Source organism: Macaca nemestrina, chromosome 15 (assembly GCF_043159975.1).
Source record: "Macaca nemestrina isolate mMacNem1 chromosome 15, mMacNem.hap1, whole genome shotgun sequence".
In the NCBI taxonomy this organism is placed as follows: domain Eukaryota; kingdom Metazoa; phylum Chordata; class Mammalia; order Primates; family Cercopithecidae; genus Macaca; species Macaca nemestrina.
In genome coordinates, this window is record NC_092139.1 from 29,330,253 (window position 1) to 29,353,767 (window position 23,515).

At 49.8% G+C, this 23,515-nt stretch overlaps 3 protein-coding genes across 17 annotated transcripts in view; 2 read left to right on the forward strand and 1 right to left on the reverse strand.

Annotated features, from left to right (window-relative positions):
- The first annotated feature begins 2,077 nt into the window (after positions 1-2,077).
- On the forward strand, positions 2,078-4,751 carry C15H20orf173 (chromosome 15 C20orf173 homolog). Of its 2 annotated transcripts, none has more exons than XM_011766517.3 (6): positions 2,078-2,190; positions 2,325-2,684; positions 2,870-3,048; positions 3,205-3,298; positions 3,468-3,519; positions 4,474-4,751. In XM_011766517.3, exons 2-5 carry the CDS (start codon positions 2,376-2,378, stop codon positions 3,492-3,494), a joined length of 609 nt encoding a protein of 202 aa, XP_011764819.1. In that variant the 5' UTR covers positions 2,078-2,190; positions 2,325-2,375; the 3' UTR covers positions 3,495-3,519; positions 4,474-4,751. The 2 variants fall into 2 exon arrangements, with proteins under 2 accessions (XP_011764819.1, XP_024653207.1); XM_024797439.2 differs by having other exon boundaries at positions 2,325-2,492; positions 4,474-4,614.
- Positions 4,752-9,015: 4,264 nt separating this feature from the next.
- Positions 9,016-11,644, forward strand: LOC105496268 (CMP-N-acetylneuraminate-beta-galactosamide-alpha-2,3-sialyltransferase 1-like). Its single transcript, XM_011766519.2, has 8 exons — positions 9,016-9,100; positions 9,374-9,596; positions 9,745-9,932; positions 10,016-10,213; positions 10,354-10,411; positions 10,511-10,533; positions 11,248-11,367; positions 11,509-11,644. The coding sequence occupies exons 2-7, from the start codon at positions 9,393-9,395 to the stop codon at positions 11,333-11,335; spliced, it is 759 nt and encodes a 252-aa protein (XP_011764821.2). The 5' UTR covers positions 9,016-9,100; positions 9,374-9,392; the 3' UTR covers positions 11,336-11,367; positions 11,509-11,644.
- An 8,997-nt stretch (positions 11,645-20,641) lies between these two features.
- Positions 20,642-23,515, reverse strand: part of LOC105496265 (centrosomal protein 250) — a 62,766-nt gene continuing 59,892 nt past the window's right edge. For all 14 annotated transcript variants that reach the window (XM_011766511.2, XM_011766513.2, XM_011766512.2 and 11 more), the window contains 2 exons: positions 22,540-22,599; positions 20,642-21,254 (listed from right to left, as the gene is read on the reverse strand). In XM_011766511.2, the coding sequence (XP_011764813.2) occupies positions 20,991-21,254; positions 22,540-22,599 (324 nt within the window). In that variant the 3' untranslated portion in view covers positions 20,642-20,990. The remainder of the gene's footprint in view (positions 21,255-22,539; positions 22,600-23,515) is intronic.

Sequence of the window (23,515 nt, forward strand, 5' to 3'; positions counted from 1 at the left end):
AATGCACCAATCAGCACTTTGTGTCTAGCTCAAGGTTTATAAATGCACCAATCAGCACTCTGTGTCTAGCTAAAGATTTGTAAACACGCCAATCAGCACCCTTTCAAAACGGACCAATCAGCTCTCTGTAAAATGGACCAATCAGCAGGATATGGGTGGGGTCAGATAAGGAAATAAAAGCCGACTGCCCTAGCTAGCAGCTGCAACCTGTTATCTTTACACAATGTGGAAAATTTGTTCTTTCGCTCTTTGCAATAAATCTTGCTGCTGCTCACTCTTTGGGTCCGCACTGCGTTTATGAGCTATAACACTCACCCCAAAGGTATGCAGCTTCACTCCTGAGACCAACCAGACTACGCACGAACCCACCAGACGGAAGAAACTCCGAACATGTCCGAACATCAGAGGGAACAAACTCTGGACACACAATCTTTAAGAACTGTAACACAGCGAGCATCCGCAGCTTCATTCTTGAAGTCGTGAGACTAAGAACCCACCAATTCCAGACACAAAAGGATTGCTTGAACCTTGGAGGCACAGGCTACAGTGAGCTAAGATTGTGCCACTGCACTCCTGCCTGGGTGATAGAGACTTTGTCCTTAAAAAAAAAAAAAAAAAAAAAAAAAAGAATTTGGGTATCATAGGAGTAGGAGGAATCAAGAATACGTGAGTTCTGGTTTCAATAACTGGGTACATGGTGGAATCATTTATTGAGATAGAGAAGTTTTGAGGCTGAGTGCAGTGGCTCACGCCTGTAATCCCAGTACTTTGGGAGGCCGAGGTGAGCAGATCACCTGAGGTCAGGAGTTCGAGATCAGCCTGGCCAACATTGTGAAATCCTGTCTTTACTAAAAATACAAAAAATTAGCCGGGCGTGGTGGCACGCTTCTGTAATCCCAGCTACTCGGGAGGCAAAGGCAGGAGAATTGCTTGAACCTTGGAGGCAGAAGTTGCAGTGAGCTGAGATTGCGCCACTGTACTCCAGCCTGGGTGATAGAGCAAGACTCCACAAAACAAGAGACAGAGAAGTTTTGGGAAGGGTTGGTTTACAGGGAAAATGCTGGGTTCAGTCAGGCTTATTCAGGTGAGATGTCGCTGAGCCATCTAAGTGGCAGTCCAGTAGGCTGTTGGATATGGGGTCTAGAGACTACAAGAGAGGATTGAGTTGAGTCTCACAACTCCAGAGAGGGCATCATACATAAGTGTATTTAAAGTTCCCAGCTGGGGCAGGGCGCGGTGGCTTACGCCTGTAATCCCAGCGCTTTGGGAGGCCAAGGCGGGTAGATCACCTGAGGTCAGGAGTTCGAGACCAGACTGACCAACATGGTGAAACACCATCTCTACTAAAAATACAAAAAAAATTAGCCACGCATGGTGGTGGGCGCCTGTAATCCCAGCTACTTGGGAAGCCGAGGCAAGAGAATCATTTAAACCCGGGAGGCAGAAGTTGCAGTGCACCGAGATCATGCCTCTGCACTCCAGCCGGGGCGACAAGAGTGAAACTCCGTCTCAAAATAATAATAATAATAAAAAAATAAATTTCCCGGCTGGGCATGGTGGCTCACGCCTATAATTCCAGCACTTTGGGAGGCTGAGGTGGGCGGATCACTTGAGGTCAGGAATTTGAGTCCAGCCTGGCCAATACGGCAAAACCCCGTCTCTACTAAAAATACAAAAATTAGCCAGGCATGGTGGCACGTGCCTGTAGTCCCAGCTACTTGGGAGGGTAAGACATGAGAATCGCTTGAACCCGGCAGGCAGAAGTTGCAGTGAGCCAAGATCACGTTACTGCACTCCAGCCTGGACGACAGAGCAAAAACTCCGTCTCAAAAAAAAAAAAAAAAAAAAAAAAATTCCCTCTCAACACCTGTTTATTTATCCATAAATATTTATTAAATAATTCTAAGTCTTAGAGCTGCAGAGGTGAAGAAGAGAGACTAGCTCAGCCCCTGTCCTCATGTAGCTTACATCCAGTGGAGGTTGTTTGGGTGTCAGAGAAAGGTGGTGGCTTTTTCCAGGCAGGCTAAAGGAAGGAGGTCACAATGTGTACTTTATGATGAGATCTATGATATAACTGGGATAACACCAAGGGCCCCACTGAGGTATTCCTTCCCCTCGCAGGACTAGCCACATGCTGTCTCTCTGCCCTGGCCTCTTCCACCCCATGCCTAGTCAGAGTCCTTTTTTGGGGTGAGCAAATGGATAGTGAGGCAGGAGAGGAGGGGTTGGAAGGAGGTGGAGGTTGGAGGGATGGGGAGCTGTGGAGGCCGACAGGACAGAGGGAAGCTGGTGCTGCCCGTGGCCTCAGCCCCTCGTCCTTCCAGGTAGAGAAGCCAGTCTGCGGCCCACCACGGGAGCCACCACCTGGGTCAGACATGAAGCGCTGGCAGATTTTTGTCCTGTGGGTTTTTTGGATGCTCATCCTCTGGCTGATGACCCCCTATCTGGATCTGACACCTGAATCAGCACTCCAGGAAAAACGAATGTACTTGGTACTACGGCGTTGCAACTGCCCTTGGTTCAGTTCGGGGAAGTGTGGCTGCCCTTCTGAGACCCTCAACTGCTCCTCCTGCGGCTACACAGCCCACAAATGGAACTGGCTTGATGCATGCTCCAGGAAGACCACGGGGTACCTGTTGAGGACAAGAGAGTCTATGACCTCTGACACTGTGCCCTGGTGGTTGGTCAGTGGTCAATACTGGGCCCGGCCCTATCTGCCGTGCTTCCTGGGCCTCACCCATCTCCCACCTTCCGCCCAAATCCCTGCCCTTGGCCCTGTCTTCACAGCCTCTGGGTGGAGATCTCAGCCACCCAGCTCTGTTTTCTCTCCCCTGGGCCCAGCCCCCAATTTCCCTCTTTCTGTTTCCAGGGCATGAACTCAGGAAGCCAGCTTGAGAAATTGTGGAGGAAGCTGTCTAAAGTGATTCCCAGGCTCTCGGTGAGCCATTTTGATTTCTATTGTGGGACTTGTGTGCTGTTGGGGTGCCCACATACCTTGCAGGGCTTCACCCTTGGCAACGACATCGACCAATACCCCGTGGTTTTCAGGTGGGTGCTGAGGAGAGGGCGGGAACAGGAGGGCCAGGCCTGCCCCACAGTTCCATCAGTGTCTGCTCCCCTTCCCAAGATGAAGTGGGCCCCAAGTCTAGGGCTTTGAGATGAAGGTGAGGAACCAAACCACCCACAATGCTTCATCTATCCCAGGAATGCCAGTGACCAGGGCTCCTGGATGCAGCTGGAGATGCTGCTGCAAAAGCTCTCTGACCTGGTGTGGACTTCAGATGATCTAAGTGATGAGGTGATGGAGGAGGTGTCCCCAAACACTCTCTGTGTGGGGGTGAGGGGAGGTCACTGCAGGGAATAACAGCAGGGGCTCTGGGAAGACCTTCTATTGGCTTAGTGGAGACACTTGCAGGACTTTCCCAGGTCTTGTGGCCCAAACTTCTCCACCTTCAATTTTTTCTCAGATTTTGGAAGATGGTCTGGTTCCCTAGTGGAGTGGAAGATAGCAAAGACATGGTGAGGGGGAATAGGAAAAGGGGTAGGATGTGGCTGTGGGTTGCTGTGGGAAGGGCCCCAGGTCAGTTCCTTCCCCCTTCCTCTCCAGGTGCAAGCAGGACAACTGGCTGCCTTACCAGGGTCAGTGTCATCCCTGGGGCCCAAGGCTGTGTTCTGTGTCTTGCACAACTGTGCCCAGGCAGGAAAGATTCTTGTATCTTCTCTTAAAATTCCCTCTCCTCAATGCCTTCAGCATGGAGTCTAAAGTTTTCTGCCTGGCTTTCAAGACTCTATGTAGGCCAAGCATAGTGGCTCATGCCTGTATCCCAACACTTTGGGAGGCTGAGGCGGGTAGATCATGAGGTCAGGAGTTCACCACCAGCCTGGCCAATATGGTGAAACTCCATCTCTACTAAAAATACAAAAAATACCCAGGCGTGGTGGCACATGCCTGTAGTCCCAGCTACTCGGGAGGCTGAGGCAGAAGAATTGCTTGAACCCGGGAGGCGGAGGTTGCAGTTAGTCAAGATTGTGCCACTGCACTCCAGCCTGGTGACAGAGTGAGACTCCATCTCAAAAAAAAAAAAAAAAGCCAAAAAAAAAAAAAAAAGACTCTACATGTTCTGACTCCTCCTCTTGCCTCCTGTCTCCCAGGCTCTCATTATGGGCTCGTAGAAATCCCCAGACACATGAGCTGCCTCATGCACCATTCCATTTGCCTGGAATGTCCTTCTCTTATGTCCTGGGGGTTCCCCTCTCTTCCTCCAATATTATGAGAAGAAGCGAGTTGACATTCTCTTTTTTGGGCTCCTCAGTGACTCTAGGAGAGTGTCCAGAGTCTGTTTCCTGGTGGTGAGCTCCAGTCTCCTCCCAGCTCCCAGGGGCAACCTGTCATCCCAGATGCTGAGTGAAGGGAGGCAGGGGTGAGGACAGGAGTCCGCCTGCTGACACATATGTCCCTCTCTCATCCACTAGGTCACCGTCTTTGGATTTGGATCAGAATAGCAAGGAAAGTGTTTCTATCACTGGGAGGAGGATAATCAGACCAAGGGCTCCAAGGAAATACTGCCCACGTCTAGTGCAGAAGCAGAAATCGAAGTCATCCATCAGCTAGCATGTGGACAAGCTCTCTATTCACACAAGCTCAGCCTAGCTGAGTCCATACATGTCCTATTTCTCTGGGGGTAAAGGGCAAGAGGAAATTGTATGGAGATCAGTCTGGTATGGAATAAAATCCTGGCCTGATTGTCTTACCTGCAACCACAGTGTCTGGGAGGGAAGGGCCAGACGTGCCTTCCAGATCTCGGGGGCAATATTTGAGTTAATTTCTTTGCCTGGTCCCCTGGATCCTGTAGGAGGTATAAGTTTAGATTCAATTTCATGCCAAGTGCAAACCCAGACTTTGAGTTGTTGGGGGAGGCTCTTTACCCATTTCGATAAAAGAAGTAAACCTCCTTGTTTCACTCATGCTGGAGGGTGAGGGTTTGTTTTGGTTTGTTTGTTTGTTTTGTTTTGGGCCCAACTTTTCACAGAAGGTTTAGCATTTTGAGGTTCCCAGTTTTTTTAGATGCCTCAGTTCCAATTCGCTTTTTTGTTATTTTTTTATTTTTTAAGACAGGAGCTTGCTCTGTTGCCCAGGCTGGAATGGAGTGGTACAATCATGGCTTATTGCAGCCTCAACCTCTTGGGCTCAAGGGGTCCTCCCACCTCAGCCTCCTGAGTAGCTGGAACTACAAATGCATGTCACCACACCCAGTTAAGTTTAATTTTTGTTTTTGTAGAAAGGGGGTCTCGCTATGTTGGCCAGGATGGCCTTGAACTCCTAGGCTCAAGCAATCCTCCTGCCTTGGCCTCCCAAAGTGCTGGGATTACGGGTGTGAGTCACTGTGCCTAGCCCTCACGGTGTCACTTCTGCAGCATTCTGTTGGTCAGATCAAGTCATAAAGTGAGATCAAGATCCAAGAAGTGGGGAAATGAACTGCTCTTCCTAGTGGGAAGAGCTGAAAAGAATCTGCCATATTGAAACTACCAGTGTCAAGGGCCCAGTTGTGTTGGCAGCAGTGGTGGCATTCCAGGTGGGCCATTCTTGGGGTAGTCTTTGGCCATGTTTTGCGTCTCATAATAGACTGAGCCTGGTTCTCTAGCTTTTGCATCATCCTGTAAACTACTAAATATTTAGCCAGCAAATTGTTTTTCTCTGAAGTTTACCAGTCTGTTGACCAAGACCAAGAATTCAACCACTACAGTTAACAAAGAATAAAAAATCAGACTTTTGGCTGGGCACAGTGGCTCACACCCAGCATGTTGCGAGGCTGAGGCAGGAGGACTGCTTGTTCCTGAAAAATTTCTGCATAATTCATCCCTTAATTTGCATGTAATTAAAAGTGGGTATAAATAGGATTGCAGAGCTGCTGTTGAGCTGCTAACTCTGGGCACACTGCCTATGGGGTAGCCCTCCTCCACAAGGAGCAGTGTACCTCTGCTGCTGCTGTGCAATGCCGCTTCAATACAAGTTGTTAACACCACTGGATCGCATCAGGGCAAAGCCAAGAACCCTCTCAGACTAAGCCCAATTCTGGGGATTGCCTGCCCTGCATCAGAGCATCACTCCAGTCTCTACCTCGATCATCACATGGCATACATACTCCCCTGTGTCTTCTGTTTCCAAATTTCCCTCGTCTTTTTTTTTTTTGAGATGGAGTTTTGCTCTGTCACCCAGGCTGGAGTGCAGTGGCACAATCTCAGTTCACTGCAACCTCTGTCTCCCAGGTTCAAGCAATTCTTCTGCCTCAGCCTCCCAAGCAGCTGGGAATACAGGTGCTCACCACCACGCCTGGCTAATTTTTTTATTTTAGTAGAGACTGGGTTTCGCCATGTTGGCCAACTGGTCTCAAACTCCTAGCCTCAAGTCACCTGCCCGCCTCGGCCTCCCAAAGTGCTGGGATCACAGGCATGAGTCACCATTCCTGGCCAATTTCCCTCATCTTACAAAAACACTAGTCATTGGATTAGGGCCCATTCTCATCCAGCATGATCTCATTTTAATTTCATTGTATCTGCAAAGGCTCTACTTCCAAATACATTTCTAAGTATCAGGGGTTAGAACTTAAAGATTTTTTTTTTTTAGTAACACAATTCTACCTCTTGCAAGCAGAATAATGACTTTTCTAGACATGCAAACGTAGAAGTTTTATCTCCTACATATCCCCGCCTTTTTTTTTTTTTGTGACAGAATCTTGCTCTGTTGCCCAGTCTGGAGTGCTGTGGCGTGATCGCTGCTCACTGCAAGTTCTGCCTCCCAGGTTCACACCATTCTCCTGCCTCAGCCTCCCGAGTAGCTGGGACTACAGGCGCCCGCCACCTCGCCCGGCTAGTTTTTTGTATTTTTAGTAGAGACGGGGTTTAACCGTGTTAGCCAGGATGGTCTCGATCTCCTGACCTCGTGATCCGCCTGCCTCGGCCTCCCAAAGTGCTGGGATTACAGGCGTGAGCCACACCCTTTCTTAGAAAGTTACCATGAACAAAAGGCTGGGCCTGACTGATATGATGAAACTCCATCTCAACTAAAAATACAAAAATTAGGCCGGGCGCGGTGGCTCAAGCCTGTAATCCCAGCACTTTGGGAGGCCGAGGCGGGTGGATCACGAGGTCAGGAGATCGAGACCATCCTGGCTAGCACGGTGAAACCCCGTCTCTACTAAAAATACAAAAAACTAGCCGGGCGTGGTGGCGGGCGCCTGTAGTCCCAGCTACTCGGAGGCTGAGGCAGGAGAATGGCGTGAACCTGGGAGGCGGAGCTTGCAGTGAGCCGAGATCGTGCCACTGCACTCCAGCCTAGGTGACACAGCGCGAGACTCCGTCTCAAAAAAAAAAAAACAAAAAAAACAAAAATTAGCCGGGTGTGGTGGTGCACACCTGTAATCCCAGCTACTTGGGAGGCTGAGACAGGAGAATTGCTTGAACCCAGGAGGCAGAGGCTGCAGTGAGCCGAGATCGTGTCATTGCACTCCAGCCTGGGCAACAAGAGCGAAACTGTCTCAAAAAAAAAAAAAAAAAAAAAAAGGTATCATGAACTCATGAACAAAAAAAGTAGTCTTAGTTCATTTACAAACTCTATAGGAAATATTTATCCAGTTACAATAATGTAAACACTGATAGTAGACTGCTGACTTTTAGAATTAAATTAGCCTGTAGTTCTGTGCCATCCAATATGATGGATGAACCCTTGAAATGTAGCAAGTGCAAGTGAGCAAGGAAATTTTAAATTTATTTTCATTAATCTAAATTTAAAAACAATTCAGTTCTTAGAAAACTTTTCAGTATGCTTGTTATAACTTGGGTATGTAAATCTTTTTTGACTGTATGATTTTATCATATTTATAAATCATGCGTTTCTGACAAAACGGTTTGAATTTAGGTATACTGTAAGTGTAAGATATACACTGGATTGGCTGGGTGTGGTGGCTCAAGCCTGTAATCCCAGCACTTTGGGAGGACAAGGCAGGCAGATCACTTGAGCTCAGGAGTTTGAGACCAGCCTGGCTGACATGGTGAAACCCTGTCTTTGTTTTTTGTTTTTTTTTTTTTTTTTTTTTTTTTTTTGAGACTGAGTCTCGCTCTGTCGCCCAGGCTGGAGTGCAGTGGCGCAATCTCGGCTCACTGCAAGCTCCGCCTCCCGGGTTCACGCCATTCTCCTGCCTCAGCCTCCCGAGTAGCTGGGACTACAGGCGTCCGCCCCTGCGCCCGGCTAATTTTTTCTATTTTTAGTAGAGACGGGGTTTCACCATGGTCTCGATCTCCTGACCTTGTGATCCGCCCACCTCGGCCTCCCAAAGTGCTGGGATTACAGGCGTGAGCCACCACGCCCGGCCAACCCTGTCTTTGTTAAAAATAAAAAATAAATTAGCTGGGCGCAGTGGCGCGCACCTGTAGTCCCAGCTACTCGGTAGACTGAGGCAAGAGAATCATTTGAACCCAGGAGGCGGAGGTTGCAGTGAGCCAAGATCACGCCACTGTACTCCAGCCTGGGCAACAGTGCAAGACTCCATCTCAACCAACCAACCAACCAACCAACCAAACAAAAAACAGTTCTCAAAAAGAAAAAGTCCACCCCTGAGAGCTGTCAAGGGGTAAAGGTACCAAATATTCACTTTCATCAGTATAGTAAATTCTCTTCAGAAGATTCCAGGTGGCCCTTCTTGAACTCCTGGACTCAAGGGATCCTCCTGCCTTGGCCTCCCAAAGCTCTGAGATTACAGGTGTGAGCCATCGCCAAGGTGGTCCTTCTGTTTCTCTCTTTGCCTCCTGCTCACCCACCCCAACCTGGACACAACCTCTCCCTCTGTGCCCTCCTGTCCCCTGGACCCTTGACTACCACACCTCCCTGGTCATTTGGGCTCTGGGCTGAATGCCAAGGCGAAGGAGGGGCCTTGGTGGAGTAGGTCACAATGTGGCCTCTGTGATGAGTCCCTGATATCACTGGGCTGGCACAGAAGACCCCATTAGGCATCAGTTTCCTCAGGGAGGCCACGGAACACAAAAGTATCCTCTCTCCCTTTCTTTCTGCCTCTAGGCCAGGTTTTGGCAGTTCCAGTAGTGACCAGTAGGTGACTAGGGAGGCAGGAGCAAGGTGTTGGGAGGAGGTGTAGTGTCAAGGGTTGGGAGAGGGATGAAAGCCATTAGGATGGGGGATGCTGGGGGACGTCTGTGGCCCCAGCCTCTTCTTCCTGGTGCCAGGTGTCAGGGCCAATCTACTGTCTGTGGGGGCACCATCGTCGGGGCCAAAGATTATGATTCGATACAGGAGTTTGGGCCTGGTGGCTGCCTATGTCCTTTCATTGTGACTGATTACCTCCTTCCTATACCAACACTCCAGCCAGAACGACCTCTGTAATATGGTCAAAATACACCCGGGAATCTGCCACTGTCCCAGCAACTTTTCCAGAAAATGCAACTGCTTATCTGAGGTCCAGACGTGCTCTGCCTGCCTCCACATGCCTGGCGAGTCTGACTGGTATGACAGATGCTTCAACAGCACCGTTGAACCCCTACAGAGGCCACAGGATCCCATGTCCAGTGATGCTCTGATATTGTGGTTGGTCAGTGCACAAACTTAGTCTTGGTCCAATCCCTGACCCAACCCCAGGTCCTAGCCATCTCTCCATCATGGCCCCAGGCTCTAACCTTCTTCCACAGGTAGGTGGAGCCTGGGTCAAGCCCCTAAATTCTTCCCTCCTATGCTCCTAGGGACTCGAGGGAGTCAAGTCAGAGAAGGAGGCTGAGAATAAGCAGCAGCAGCTGATTAAAGCACCTCCCCCATGCCCACTGGGCCATGTGGTATCCAACTACCGGTTCTGTGCAGTGGTGGGAAACTCAAGGTCTCTATGGAGCTCTGGCCTTGGTTTCAGGATTAATCAACATGAAGTGGTCCTCAGGTGGGTGCAGGGTAGGATGTGGAGACCAAGGCCAAGCCCAAGCCTCTTTCTCCTCTAAATGACCATCCTGACTTCCTTTTCAGGACGAACCAGGCCCCTGTCCAAGGCTTTGAGGCAGATGTGGGGAGTAGGACCACTATGCGCATTATGTACCCTGGGATTGCCAGCCCTCAGGACCCCGGTATCCAACTACTGCTGCTTCCGTTGAATTCATCTGGTCTAGATTGGTTCATAAGTGTACTGCATAAACAGACAAGCATGTGGAAGCAAAAAAACCCTGGGTATGTCAGGGAGGGAGGTCACTGTAGAGGTGACAAAGGCGACTCCAAAGATACCCTGGCTGGATACTGGGGGACCCCCAAGGCTTACTTAAGGCTGAAGGCTGCTTGTCAAATGACTCTGAAATCCTCCCAAACCTCAGTTTCTTTTTAGATTTCAGATGGTCCAGGTTCCTGGTGGAACCAGACAGCAAAGATAAGGTGAGGGCCCCAGGAAGGAAAGGGGAAAGTGGTAGGACAACATGACGGTGGGTAGCCATGGGACAGGCTTCAGGTCAGTCCCCTTCTCCATCTTCCTAGGTGATCAGCCTCTACTTCCTCAGGTATATCAAGGAAAGTTGACTGGAGAACCACAGTCAGTATCCGTCCTTGGGGTTTGTGGCTCTGTTGTATGCCTTGCATACCTGTGACCAAGTAAGATATCTCCTGCAACTCACAGACTTTCACTCCTCTGCCACTCAAAATTTCTGTCTTCTTGGCCGGGCATGGGGGCTCACGCCTGTAATCCCAGCACTTTGGGAGGCCAAGGCAGGCTGATCACCTGAGGTCAGGAGTTCAAGACCAGCCGGACCAACATGGAGAAACCCTGTCTCCACTAAAAGTACAAAATTAGCCGGGCATGGTGGTGCATGCCTGTAATCCCAGCTACTTGGGAGGCTGAGGCAGGAAAATCACTTGAACCCGGGAGGCGGAGGTTGTGGTGAGCCAAGATCGTGCCACTGCACTCCAATCTGGGCAACAAGAGCAAAACTCCGTCTCAAAAAACAACAAAAAAATCTGTCTTCCCAGGGACTTCCCGTTAAATCTAAAACTTTCTGCCTGGCTTTCAACACCCTACATGATCTGATCCCTCTCTTCTCTCCCAGACTCCCACACTGGGTTTCTTGGGGTTCCCCAGACATACCAGCTGCCTCACGCCTTCTCACACCCTGCTCCCTCTGCCTGGAATGCCCTTCCCTTTTCTCCAAGGGGAATCCTCTCTTCTCTCAATATATAATGAAGAACAATTAGTTGATGCTCTCTTTTCTGGGCTCTAGGGTCACTATGAGTATTGAGAGTCTGTCTTCCTTGAAGAAGGTGAACTCCATTCTCCTCCCAGCTCCAAGACGAAGCCTGGCACACTAGCGGTTGAGTGAGTGGTGCTGAAGGCATGATAGGTGTGCATGGGGGCAGGCCGTTACCCCACCACCATCTCTTGTCTTACCCCATCTCCCAGGTGTCCTTGTTTGGTTTGTTGGTGGTCCCATACCGGGATGACAAATATTGGTTTGAGAGCACCATGCAAAATTTCCCAGCAGAATACAGATCATCTTGAAACTGCAGTGTGAGAGGAAGATTGATGTCTACGGCTGAGATGTTTCCATTGCAGTCCCCAGGAGGCTGACAGGTAGCCAAGGGGACCTTGTGGTGTCAGAGAGGGACTGGGGTTTCAAGCAGACCCTGGATGGAGATCTCTCTGCTACTGAATAAAACCCTAGCTTATTTCTCTCTCTGGATTTCTGGTGGCATTAAAGGGCTACGTACTATTACTGATTCTATCTTATCACCATGTGACTCTCTTATGCTGTATCTTATCAAAAAATAAAATTAAATGAGAAAAAAACGAACCCTGAAGTTGGAAACACATCAAATTGACCTAACTATATATTTAATTGATAATATAAACACCAGAGAAATAATTATTTCAAGTTCCTTTAACTCAAGTTATTAACTCAATTATTTCAAGTTCCTTGTATATTCTTTGTAGGATAGTCTCTGTGGACAAAAAGAACTACAAATAAATTTTAGGCCAGGTGCAATGGCTCACACCTGTAACCCCAGCACTTTGGGGGGCCAAGGCGGGCAGATTACGAGGTCAGGAGGTCGAGACCAGCATGACCAACATAGTGAAATCCCATCTCTACTAAAAATACAAAAATTAGCTAGGCGTGGCAGTGCACACCTGTAATTCCAGCTACTCAGGAGGCTGAGGCAGGAGAATCACTTGAACCTGGGAGGCGGAAGTTGCAGTGAGCCAAGATTGCACCACTGCACTCATAGCCTGGGCAACAGAGTGACACTCTGTCTCAAAAAAGAAAAAAAATTGTTTTTTAAACTTCACTCAGTATTTTTATTATAGTGTTGGTATTATTATTATTATTTAGAGATAGGATCTCACTCTGTCACCCAGGATAGAGTGCAGTGACATGATCACGGCTCACTGCAACCTCTGCCTCCCAGGCTCAGGTGATCCTTCCACATCAGCCTCCTCAATGGCTGGGACTATCAGTGCGTGCCACCACCCTCAGCTAATTTTTAATTTTTTTGGTAGAGATGAGGTCTCACTATGTTGCCCAGGCTGGTCTTGAATAAGTAAATTACTACTTATATTAACACCATTAGAAACTAAACACAGGTCAGGTGTGGTGGCTTATGCCTGTAATCCCAGCACTTTGGGAGGCCGAGGGAGGCTGATCATTTGAGGTCACGAGTTCGAGACCAGTCTGGCCAAAATAGTGAAACTCTGTCTCTACTAAAAATACAAAAATTTGCCAGGTGTGGTGGTGGGTGCCTGTAATCATAGCTACTTGGGAGGTTGAGGTAGGATAATCACTTGAGTCTGGGAGGCAGAGGTTGCAGTGAGCTGAGATTGCACCACTGTACTCCAGCCTGGGTGACCACCACACCCGGCTAATTTTTATTTTTAGTAGAGATGGGAATTCACCCATGTTGGTCAGGCTGGTCTCAAACTCCTGACCTTGTAATCCACCCACCTCAGCCTCCTGAAGTGCTGGGATTACAGGCGTGAGCCACCGTGCTCGGCCCAAACTGGAAATATTATGAACTCAATTTTCAGACTTTTTATTGTGACAAAATATACATGAAATTTACCATTTAAAAGTTATCAATGGCAATAAAGTTCAGTGGCATTAAGTATGTTAACATTGTTGTGCAATCATAACCTCGATGAACTAACAATTTACAAAGTACATTTTCTCCCTCTGTCATCTGAACAGCTATTACACCCCACTAGCAATGATCAACCCTGCAACCCAGATTTTGTTTTTTGTTTTTTGTATTTTTTTTGGAGACGGAGTCTGACTCTGCCACCCAGGTTGGAGTGCAGTGGCGCGATCTCAGCTCACTGCAACCTCCGCCTCCTGGGTTCAAGCAGTTCTCCTGCCTCAGCCTCCTGAGTAGCTGGGATTACAGGCACACACCGCCACACCCCGCTAATTTTTTGTATTTTAGTAGAGACGGGGTTTCACCGTGTTGCCCAGGCTGGTCTCAAACTCCTGAGCTCAGGCAATCTGCCTGCCTCAGCCTCCCAAAGTGCTAGGATTACAGGTGTGAGCCACTGTGCTCAGTCTGATTTTTGTCTTCTAAATACTTTTTTTTCCACTAAAAGATCCTAGGCCTAGACAAGTACAAAGAAAACTTGGACATTAGATTTGCGGCAATTTCAGCATCAAAAATAGCAACTGTCATGATTGAACCATAGTGAATATATAAAAAACTTTGAGCTCATAATGATACTCAACCTCTTACTCTAAAAATTGGTAATTAAAGGTGTGTGTTGAGGGAGCATTTATCCAGCTTTTTTGGTAGAAACAGCTCAGGGTAACCAAATAGCCTCAGTAAATGAGTTTCCAGTTGCTGTATATTTAAAACAAATATCCACCGCATGCTACCCTCTTGGCTACTCAACCACCACACACAATCTAACAAAATGCAAATATTCCACATAAACCGAAAGCGCATTTACCCACATCCCTGATGCACTGTGGTGTACCAGGTGTCTAGGAATGAGGTAGCTCAGTCAGGATCCAAGAATCCCCAAAGGTGTAGGCAGCGCAGCATCATGTCAGATACTGAACCCGTTATGGTACCACATAGACAAGTTACTATTTTAGAGGAATAAAGTGAGCCAGTAGAAAAACATAGTTAAAAAACAACAACAACAACAAAAAAAACTGGCTGCCTCTGAAGAGGAGTTAGAGAAGAATGAGGTGGGAAACTGCTGTCTTCTTTTCATTTAAGTTCTTTCATTTTGAGACAGTCTTGCTCTGTTGCCCAGGCTGGAGTGAGTACAGTGGCATGATCATGGCTCACTGCAACCTTGACCTCCCTGGGCTCAGGTCAGCCTCCCGAGTAGCTGGGACTACAGGCACATCATCACACCAAGCTAATTTTTATATTTTTTGCCCAGGGTGGTCTTGAACTCCTGAGCCCAAGCAATCTGCCTGCCTAGGCCTCCCAAAGTGCTGGGATTACAGGCATAAGCCCCGAAGCCTGGCACTGTTTAATTTCTTTTCTTTTTTTTTTTTTGAGACAGGGTCTCACTTCATCACTCAGGCTGGAGTGTAGTGGCATGATCTGGGCTCACTGCAGCCTTGACCTTCCAGGTTCGAGCGATCCTCCTGCCTCAGCCCCCCAAGTAGCTGGGACTACAGGCACACGCCATCATTCCTAGCTAAAATTTCTTAACCACGTACATGCACTTGTTTCATTTTAAATAGATGACAAGAAAGTCTACCAAAGAAAAAAGTCTGGATGGATGGGAAATTTATTTTTCACCCTATTACAACGTTTTCCTATAGATTTCAATCCTCAAGAGGAACCAAAAAGCTCTTGCTTTTCTCTCCCTGCCTCCAGCTTGACAACCCTATGCTGTGAATAGGCAGCTCCTCTCTCAGATATACACCATGCCAGCCTTGGCACAGGGTGGTGCCCCTTTTCATTCTTATCTCCATCACCCTTGATTGCCAAGCCTTCCCTTGGCAGCTGGACCCTGGGCTGAATGCCAAGATGAAGGACTCCATTGGGCATCAACCCTTCATCAACCCCAGGGAGGCCACAGGACACATTGAATGCCACCTCTCCTCTTAGCCTTCAGCCCAGCCTTTAGCAGGGTACCCTTGAGGACTGAATAGGTCCAGAGGGAGGCAGCAGCTAAGGTGCTCGAAGGAGGTGTTCTGCAGACGGTTGAGGAAGGGATGGAGGCCAACAGGGCAGGGGGATGTAGAGTCTGTGACCATGGTTTCCCACTTTTCCCAGTGCCTGGTATCTGAGTCAGTGTGCCACTTGCCATGTGCTCTGCTCTGTGGGACAAGAATATAGCCTTCAATGGGGGGTTTGAGCTTATGCTCACCTGTGGCTGACATTTCTGCTGTCTGCTCAGAGGTCTAACCTGAATGAACTGATAACACCTGCCATTGCTCCTAGATGTACCCCTCAACTCCACACATCCTGTGCATCCAACTGACTTGACAAACACTTTGAAAGGGCCCTCAAGTCCTCTCTTTGTCCAAGATGCTTTGTTTGACTCTTCCTGGCCTCACTGAGAGCAGCCAGTGGGTGTCCTCTGCACAACTGGGTCATTCTGCAAACTTTCATCTGTGTCCAGGTTCTGTGTACCTAGAGGTGGGCTCCTTCTCGGAGCTCCTTGTGGAGCTTTGTTTAAATGAGTATTTGCCAAATGACTGAATAGCTGGGGCAGGAGCAGCAGCCAGCCAATCTCATTCACCAGGTAATGGAGTTGGGCAGACAAACTTCAGAGATGGCCCTTATACAGGGAAGAGAGTTATAGCCAAAGGCTCCAGCATGAATCATCAAACCACATGCAACAGCAGAAGCCGAGGCTATCAGTCAGCTAGAACGTGAGACTACTCCTGGCCAGCAATCTGACCTGCGGGGCTGGAATGTTCACAGATACAGGAGAGGCTTTGATAGGAAACCAGGACAGGAGGTGCAGGGGCAACGTGTGGATTATTAATCTGGCACTGCGTAACAGCCTTCCCTGATTCCCTCACCTGAACAGCTAGTAGTAATTAAGGAACAATCACATTTGAATACGAATTCTCGTCCCCCTCCCTGGCTCTAAATAAATGGCCATGTGCTGGGAATAGGGGATACCCACTCTCTCAAATGACACATCACACAGCCTTGGCAGACTCATCTCTCCTCCTACCCCTGACCCATTCAATATTTTACCTCCAAGCCCGCCTAGCTGAGTCAAGGTTCAGGCCCCATAAGGGTATATATAGGGCTGGTAGTATTGGCAATGAAAGGCTAAGAGGTCAGAGTGTCCACCTTGTGACCAGGTTACTGATGCAATGAGTTGGGTGAGATCAACTGGCCAGGAGCACAGTCCAGTGAAGTCTCACCTCTCATCCTCACCTCCAATAGGGTAGAGGGAGTAAAAGGGCCTCAGGACCCCATGTTTTTGCCTTTCCTCCTCCCTTGCCTGCTGCTTAAGTGTGGTGAGCAGAGTTGAACTTGCATCCCTCCTCAGCTGTGCCCAGAATCATGTGGAGGGGTCTCTTGGTTTGGAGCACACTGGCAGCTCTTTGCTTCTTCCTCCTCCCTGCCCCTGGCCCCTGGCCCTATTCCTCTGCTCTGCAGGTAGTGGGGCAGAAGGCAGGAGGTGAGGTATTGCAGGCTGGACAGCTGAAGGTGTCATCTGCCCCAAGGCCAAACTAAAAAAACCAGGGATCTGTCCCATGGACTGAGATGAGGCCTGCAGGCAAAGCCTCAGGCCTGGAGGTCACCTCGCTGCTTTTGTGGCTGGGGTTTCCTACCCCATAGGTACTTCTAGAAGTTCTGCCACTGGCCCCAGAGCCGCGGAGGTCCTGTGGCTGCTCAATTCAGCCCCACATCTGCAAAGCCTGCCTTCACCAGAAGGGTGTCTGCCTGGTTTGATCCGCACTTCAGATGGGCCCTGAAGCCCTGATGCGACTGGAGACCACGCCATCTCCAGAGGCCGGTGGATGCTCGGTCCTGGGCTCTGGGCTGCATCCTCTCCTTGATCCCTTCCTCTGCTGGGCCTCTAGCTGCAATGGCTCCAGCCTTTCCTTGGTACTGGAACCAGGGGTGAGTGATACGCAGTCTGTGTTCTTCTCCATAGGCACCAATGCTAGGACACCTAACCCAATTCCGCCTGGTCAAGAAGCTACTCCAACTGATCCCCATGTCACAGCTAGACCCCGAGCTCCGACTGTGCCAGTCCTGGGTCATGCATATTTGGAACACAGGATAACCATCACTGAGCGCCACACTGTGCTCAGGTGGGGGCAGGAGGGCGAGGGTGGGAAGCAGCACCACTCTGTGAGCCCCAGTGCCTTCCTATCTCTGTAGAGTGAAACAGGGACTATTCTGGGCTTTGAGAATAATGTGGACAACAGAACCCCCCTGCATTTAAAGCACCCCAAATACTCATGGCCTGTATGAGAACACCCACATGCTGTGGGTGTCTAAGCCTCCAGACCTAGTGTGGACTGCAATGGTCTTATCTGGCGGTATGACCAGTGGGGGCCCCAGACCTGGCGTAGACAGCCTTTGGCACTTTGGTGCCAACATTGATCTTGCCCTCCCTGTGCAGCCTGTAACTGTAAACTCCCCACCCTCCTTATCCCAACACACACCACTAGCTTCTCCTTCTTTAATGGGTACATTCATGCCAGGCAGTTTTTCTGCCTTCAGGGTGATGGCAGTCCCATGTGGAAAGCAGAGGAGCAAAGGTCATTGGGTTGGGAGGTGATGGTCACTGCTCTAACACACAAAGCACGTGGGATCCTTGAGAGAACAGGGGCAGCACCCACCAGATCCCAGCACTCCCCGGGAACAAGAACATTGCCCAGTCTCTGATGACTCTTGTCCCCTTCTGCTTTCAGGCCTTTCCATCCAGTACTAGCTTCTATCAAAGCAGACAAGAAGATTAGGAAGGGGGAAAGTTTTCTGCAAGAAGATAACCTCTGTGGCTGAGCTCTAACCTCTACTCCCTGCATGTTCTGGCGACCAGTCACACCTTCCTCAAGTACATCTACAAGAACTGGCTGGACTACCAGGGACTCCTCCCATCTGCTGGATTCACCATTCTGGTTATGCTCTGCCACATGTGACAAGGTCAGGAAAGGAGGCTCTGGCCTCATGCCCTTAGGCAAAGTTGGGTCCCCCCTGGATAACACATATTCCTTCCTTCACTCTTCCCCACTTCAGGTCTCTTTGGGTCTGGAGCTGATGAAAACAGCAGTTGTCACCATTATTGGTGGAATACTCCACAGAGGCAATCCTGCTACTGGACAAGGAAAGTGTACTTCAGGAAGCTGGAGCGGAAGATCGTCCACAAGCTCGAGTATCAGGGCAAGAGCATGGTCTACACCTGAACTGAAGGCCAACCCTGCTCTGAATATCTGGTGGGGGGGAAGACCCTAGGCCAAGGTCTATAATGGAGCTGGGGGGCTCTTGAAGGTTGGATGGAAAAAGAGCAAATACAGATTAGTCTAGTCCTGAATAAAGACCCTGCTTGGCAGCCTCTAAGATGTCTTTCAGCTGCTGGAACCTCTCTGAGGCCCAGAAGGTATGTGGGGCCTGAGGCCCTGGCTCGTGACCTATAGAAAATGATGCTGATAAGAAACTCGAAGGTAAAACACAGGGACCCTCTGTCAGCCCGAGCCTGAGAACCAGGGTTGGAGGACGTAACAAGTGAACAACCAAGAGAAGTCTTGTTTGTCTCTGACAACCCCTAGCATAGAAATGGCCTAAAGGGGGCCGGGCGCGGTGGCTCAAGCCTGTAATCCCAGCACTTTGGGAGGCCGAGACGGGCGGATCACGAGGTCAGCAGATCGAGACCATCCTGGCTAACCCGGTGAAACCCCGTCTCTACTAAAAAATACAAAAAACTAGCCGGGCGAGGTGGCGGGCGCCTGTAGTCCCAGCTACTCGGGAGGCTGAGGCAGGAGAATGGCGTAAACCCGGGAGGCCGAGCTTGCAGTGAACTGAGATCCGGCCACTGCACTCCAGCCTGGGCGACATAGCGAGACTCTGTCTCAAAAAAAAAAAAAAAAAAAAAAAAAGAAATGGCCTAAAGGGGCCGGGCGCGGTGGCTCATGCCTGTAATCTCAACACTTTGGGAGGCCAAGGTGGGTGGATCATCTGAGGTCGGGAGTTCGAGACCAGCCTGACCAACGTGGAGAAACCCTGTCTCTACTAAAAATACAAAATTAGCCGGGCATGGTGGCACGTCTGTAATCCCAGCTACTCGGGAGGCTGAGGCAGGAGAATCGCTTGAACCCAGGAGGTGGAGGTTGCCACCAGTGAGCCGAGATTACATCAATGCACTCCAGCCTGGGCAACAAGAGCAAAACTCTGTCTCAAAAAAAAAAAAAAAAAAAAAGAAAAAAGAAAGAAAGAAAGAAATGGCCTAAAGGCTAGGTAAGGATTTTGAGTTACAGGGAATCTGACTGGAAGGAGGGACCAGGACAGCATTTCTGGGGTCCCAGATCCATTTCTGGGGTTTCGGAAGTTTTCACTAAGCATCTATTGCTGAGCTGCACGTGTGGGTTTCTGGAACAAAACTCTAGCTCCTGTGAACAGGCCTACTCTGTGTGGTACAACGAGGCATAATGGGGCTGAGCCCCAAATTAGGAGGTCTGGGTGAGTGGGTGCTGTTCTTCCCCCACAGATTCTTAGCTAGGTCTCAGTTCCATCCCCAGGCTTAGTGAAGAGGAATTCCAGATTATGGTGGGAGTGCCAGAGGAAATGGCCTGCTTCTTTAAAAACTGTTCTTGTTGGGCATGGTGGCTCACACCTATAATCTCAGCACTTTGAGAGGTTGAGGTGGGAGGATCACTTGAGCCCAGGAGTTTCAGGTTGCAGTAAGATGTGATTGTGCCACTGCACTCTAGCTTGGAAGACAGGACAAAACCCTGTCTCTTAAAAAAATAAAACAATTTTGAGGCTTTGAGGAGGTTGCCAGCAATAGGTCTTAAGCCTGTGAGCTGGGTTCTGTCCAGCCTCTACTAGGACCAGCCCATGGTGAGAAGTTCTGCCATAGTCCATCCTCCTGATTGGCTTGACACATGGCTAGACTACAGGGGGCCAGATCAGTTCCAGCTGATATGCCCAGGAAGAGACATCTCAAGGACATTCACCCAGAGTAGAAGAGGAATGAGGCCATGAGGAGGTTCTGAACTCAGAGACTCTGACTTTAGCTAAAGGTCAATGCTGTGTTTTTGAGGCCCCAGAACTTCTTTTAATCCTCCATAATCTCCCCCATCAACCCACCCAAGCTCAGCCCCAACCCCCTGCCACAGTCAGACCAGTCTTCTCACTGTGTGCTTGGCAACACCTCCGACTCCACTCCATCCTTCAAGGGCCAGTTCCTGCCTCCTTTCCTCAGCCCCTGGAATTTCTACAGTTCTTCTAGTCAGTACACAGAATTGCCTCTGACTCATAAATGAGTGTTAGCCTGTTCTCATCAACTGGACTGCAGGCTCTCTGTGGACAGGGGCTTTGTCTTGTATGTTTTCTGTAACCCTTCCCTATCACAGTGCATGGTGTACAATAAATGCATGCTACCTCGACAGGAATCTTTGGCAAGTTCTTCCCTGATAAACTCCCTTGATGTGGTGCTGCTGCACAGCTGCACAAGTGGAGACAGCAGCAGAAAACTAATGCAAAGATCCCAGGGTTTATTGTTGAAGGGGAAGTTGAAGGAGGTGGTGAAGTGCTAGGAAAATAAATTCTAGACGAGAGGCAGTGGATGTCCCTCAGCCAGGGCAAGGCACTCCTCTGGGTGATTCCATTAGGGAGCAAGCAAATGCAATCTGCCTCATTCCCAGGTGAGTTGGGGCCCTCCCAAGTGTTGCAGATTTACTTCCTCTTCCTGGGAACACCCGCTGACCTGGGGCGCCTGGGTGCCTAACAGAGCCAGGCTTTTCCTTTGGCAAGCCTGTAGGTGTGCAGAGGGGCCGTGACCCCACGGTACAGTCTTCTGTCTGTGTGCTCCTGGCTGTGGCTGCTACCTGGAAGTGGCTTGGGTAGTGCTGGGGCTGGGGTGTAGCAGGACTGGCCCTGGGGATGTCAGACTTTGAGTCAGGGACTCATCCAGCCTGCGGGTCTCTGCCTCCAGGACAGTGGCCTCAGGGGCCTGGGCCACAGCGAGAAGTGAGTGTGAGAGGCTGTGGTGCAGGCCTGCTAGCTCACGGCTGGTCTGTACTGAGCGGGCGATGTAGTCCTGCTTCTGCTTCCGCTCCAAAGTCAGCTGAGCTCGCAGCAGGGCCACCTGGTGGACAGGATAAAAAAGAGGGAGAGCAGTTGAGGGCCCTGAAGTCCCAGCTCTTCCTGCTCTGTGTTCCTGTGACGCTCGTTGGCTGAGCATCTGAATCAACTCTACCACATACACGAATCTCAGAAACAGGCTTTAGAGGGTTTAGGGGAAGGGTCCTTAGGAATTCTAGAATCAAGTGATTCTCAATCCTGGCTGCACATGTGACTCAAATAGGGAGCTTGAAAACAACAAAGCTATTCATCAACTTCACTGAAAGATAATTTACATGTGAAAAATGCCCAGATTTAAAATGTACATTTTGATGAGGCTGATAACAATATATACTCATGTATAACCACTATCTGACTTTTTTTTTTTTTGAGATGGAATCTCCCTCTGTTGCCCAGGCTAGAGTACAGTGATGCAAGCTCGGCCTACTGCAACCTCCACCCTGCTAGGTTCAAGTGATTCTTGTGTGTCAGCCTCCTGAGTAGCTAGGATTACAGGTGCACACCACCAGGCCCAGCTAATTTTTGTATTTTTAGTACAGACAGTATTTCGCCATGTTGGCCAGGCTGGTTTCAAACTCCTGACCTCAGGTGATCTGCCCGCCTTGGCCTCCGAAAGTGCTGGGATTTCAGGTGTGAGCTACCGCACCTGCCTTTGACTTTTTAATAAAATAGAAAAAGAATCTGAGTTGAATAGAATTCAGAGTAATAGCTTAGGTCTAGCTACAGAGTCAGGCCCTGGCAGTAGTGACTACTAATTTCTGAAACAGGCTCAGAAATAAAAAGGTAACACTTATGACTCCTGGGCCTTGAAAGGGAGAGTGGACTTTCAGGTGAGGCCTAAGAGGCAGGAAGGCTCTTCAAGTCGCTTCTCTGCGAGTTGGGGCTCGAGCTGAGCTGTGTGGCCTGGAGCCTGTGTTGGTGTCTGGCTCCTCTGCCTGGGGCACTGGCAACAGTCCTGGCTGCGAGGGCACCTCTGAGGGCAGGGAGGCCAGGATGACTCCGCTTGCTCCCCCCTGTCCTCCTAGAATCTTCTGCCTGTTCCTCAGCCCTCTTCCTTAGATACACAGATCCTTTCTAAGTATGGATCTGGAAGTCGGGGGCCAGAATCATGCTTTTTTCCCCACTCCCACCCTAGGCGTATGAGAGATGGGGTTGGGACTGCGACTATTCTTGCCTCCTGTGGAGACTGAAGTTCTCTGAAGGCAGGAGCTTCCCCTCTCCCTGCTGGAGGAGCACAAAGGGCCTGAGTGCAAGGGAGGGAATATGGGCTTAGAAAATCCAGAACATACCTCTTTCTGCAGTGCAGTCACACACTTGGCATCTGAGTTCTTCTGTCCTCCTCTCCCATCCTAAGGAAGACAAATGGCACTCTTGGTGGAACAGGCCTTCCCACTCTGGGGTTTCTGCAAGATTCCTTGCAGAACCTCATCACAAACTTAGGGGCCTGGGCAAGGGCTATGGGCCAGAAGCATCTGAACTCAGACTGGACCTCTATGGGGCAGCAGGCCCTGGGGCAAGGAGAGGCCCCACACCAGCAAAATGGGCAACACCATGGAGACCTGATGCAAAACATCCAAAAGGCCTGGATGGCATTTGCTTCTCTGAGGCATGTTTTAATTTAACAGAAGTACACCATGCATCTGCTTTGTGCTAGCCCTGGGCTGTGAGCTAAGGATATAGAGAGGAAGACATGGTGCCTGCCCTTGAGAACTTTCATTAAAGGACGAGGGATGGAGAGCTAGTGCTCAGTCACCATAAACAGTGCCTCCCTGCCAGGCTGCAAGCCTGTGTCTGTTGGCAGGGATACCTCACCTAAATGAGTGCAGGTTTGGGGAGTCTTCCCCAAGCCTCTTACCCAAAAAAGGGACACTGGCTCCAGGAAAAACCATGGACCCTAAGCCTGTAAACTCAACACTGTAGAAAAGTCTAAGAGATCAAGCTGTGATCAAGCTCCTAGGCTCCTCAGGAGCTGGCAAGTACCACACAACCCCCATACACCAGGGATCCTGAGCAGAGCCCCATGAGCCCCACTCCTGGACCAGCCTATGGCACTGGTCTGGGAGTGCACAAATCTGAGTCCCTCAGAAGGCAGGGCCACTAGCCCTGATGCCACCCCAACCCCCACCCCAACGTTGGGCCTCCTTCTCAGGGCAGGGACGGACTGAGCTGTGCCGAGCAGGGCAGAACGCAGTCAGGAGGGGCCCTCTGGATTAGCTGAAGTGCTGTTGGCCTGGGATATGCAATGAGGAGGGCTGAGTTTCTGGT

What these genes read in the sequence shown, in the direction of transcription:
- C15H20orf173 (XM_011766517.3), top strand. Translation starts at nt 2,376, where the DNA reads ATGAAGCGCTGGCAGATTTTTGTCCTGTGGGTTTTTTGGATGCTCATC. An exon ending in ACACTGTGCCCTGGTGGTTG is followed by an intron (nt 2,685 to 2,869) that starts GTCAGTGGTCAA and finishes TTCTGTTTCCAG; the next exon opens with GGCATGAACTCAGGAAGCCA. An exon ending in CAGATGATCTAAGTGATGAG is followed by an intron (nt 3,299 to 3,467) that starts GTGATGGAGGAG and finishes ATTTTTTCTCAG; the next exon opens with ATTTTGGAAGATGGTCTGGT.
- LOC105496268 (XM_011766519.2), top strand. Translation starts at nt 9,393, where the DNA reads ATGGTCAAAATACACCCGGGAATCTGCCACTGTCCCAGCAACTTTTCC. An exon ending in ATGCTCTGATATTGTGGTTG is followed by an intron (nt 9,597 to 9,744) that starts GTCAGTGCACAA and finishes CTATGCTCCTAG; the next exon opens with GGACTCGAGGGAGTCAAGTC. An exon ending in CAACATGAAGTGGTCCTCAG is followed by an intron (nt 9,933 to 10,015) that starts GTGGGTGCAGGG and finishes CTTCCTTTTCAG; the next exon opens with GACGAACCAGGCCCCTGTCC.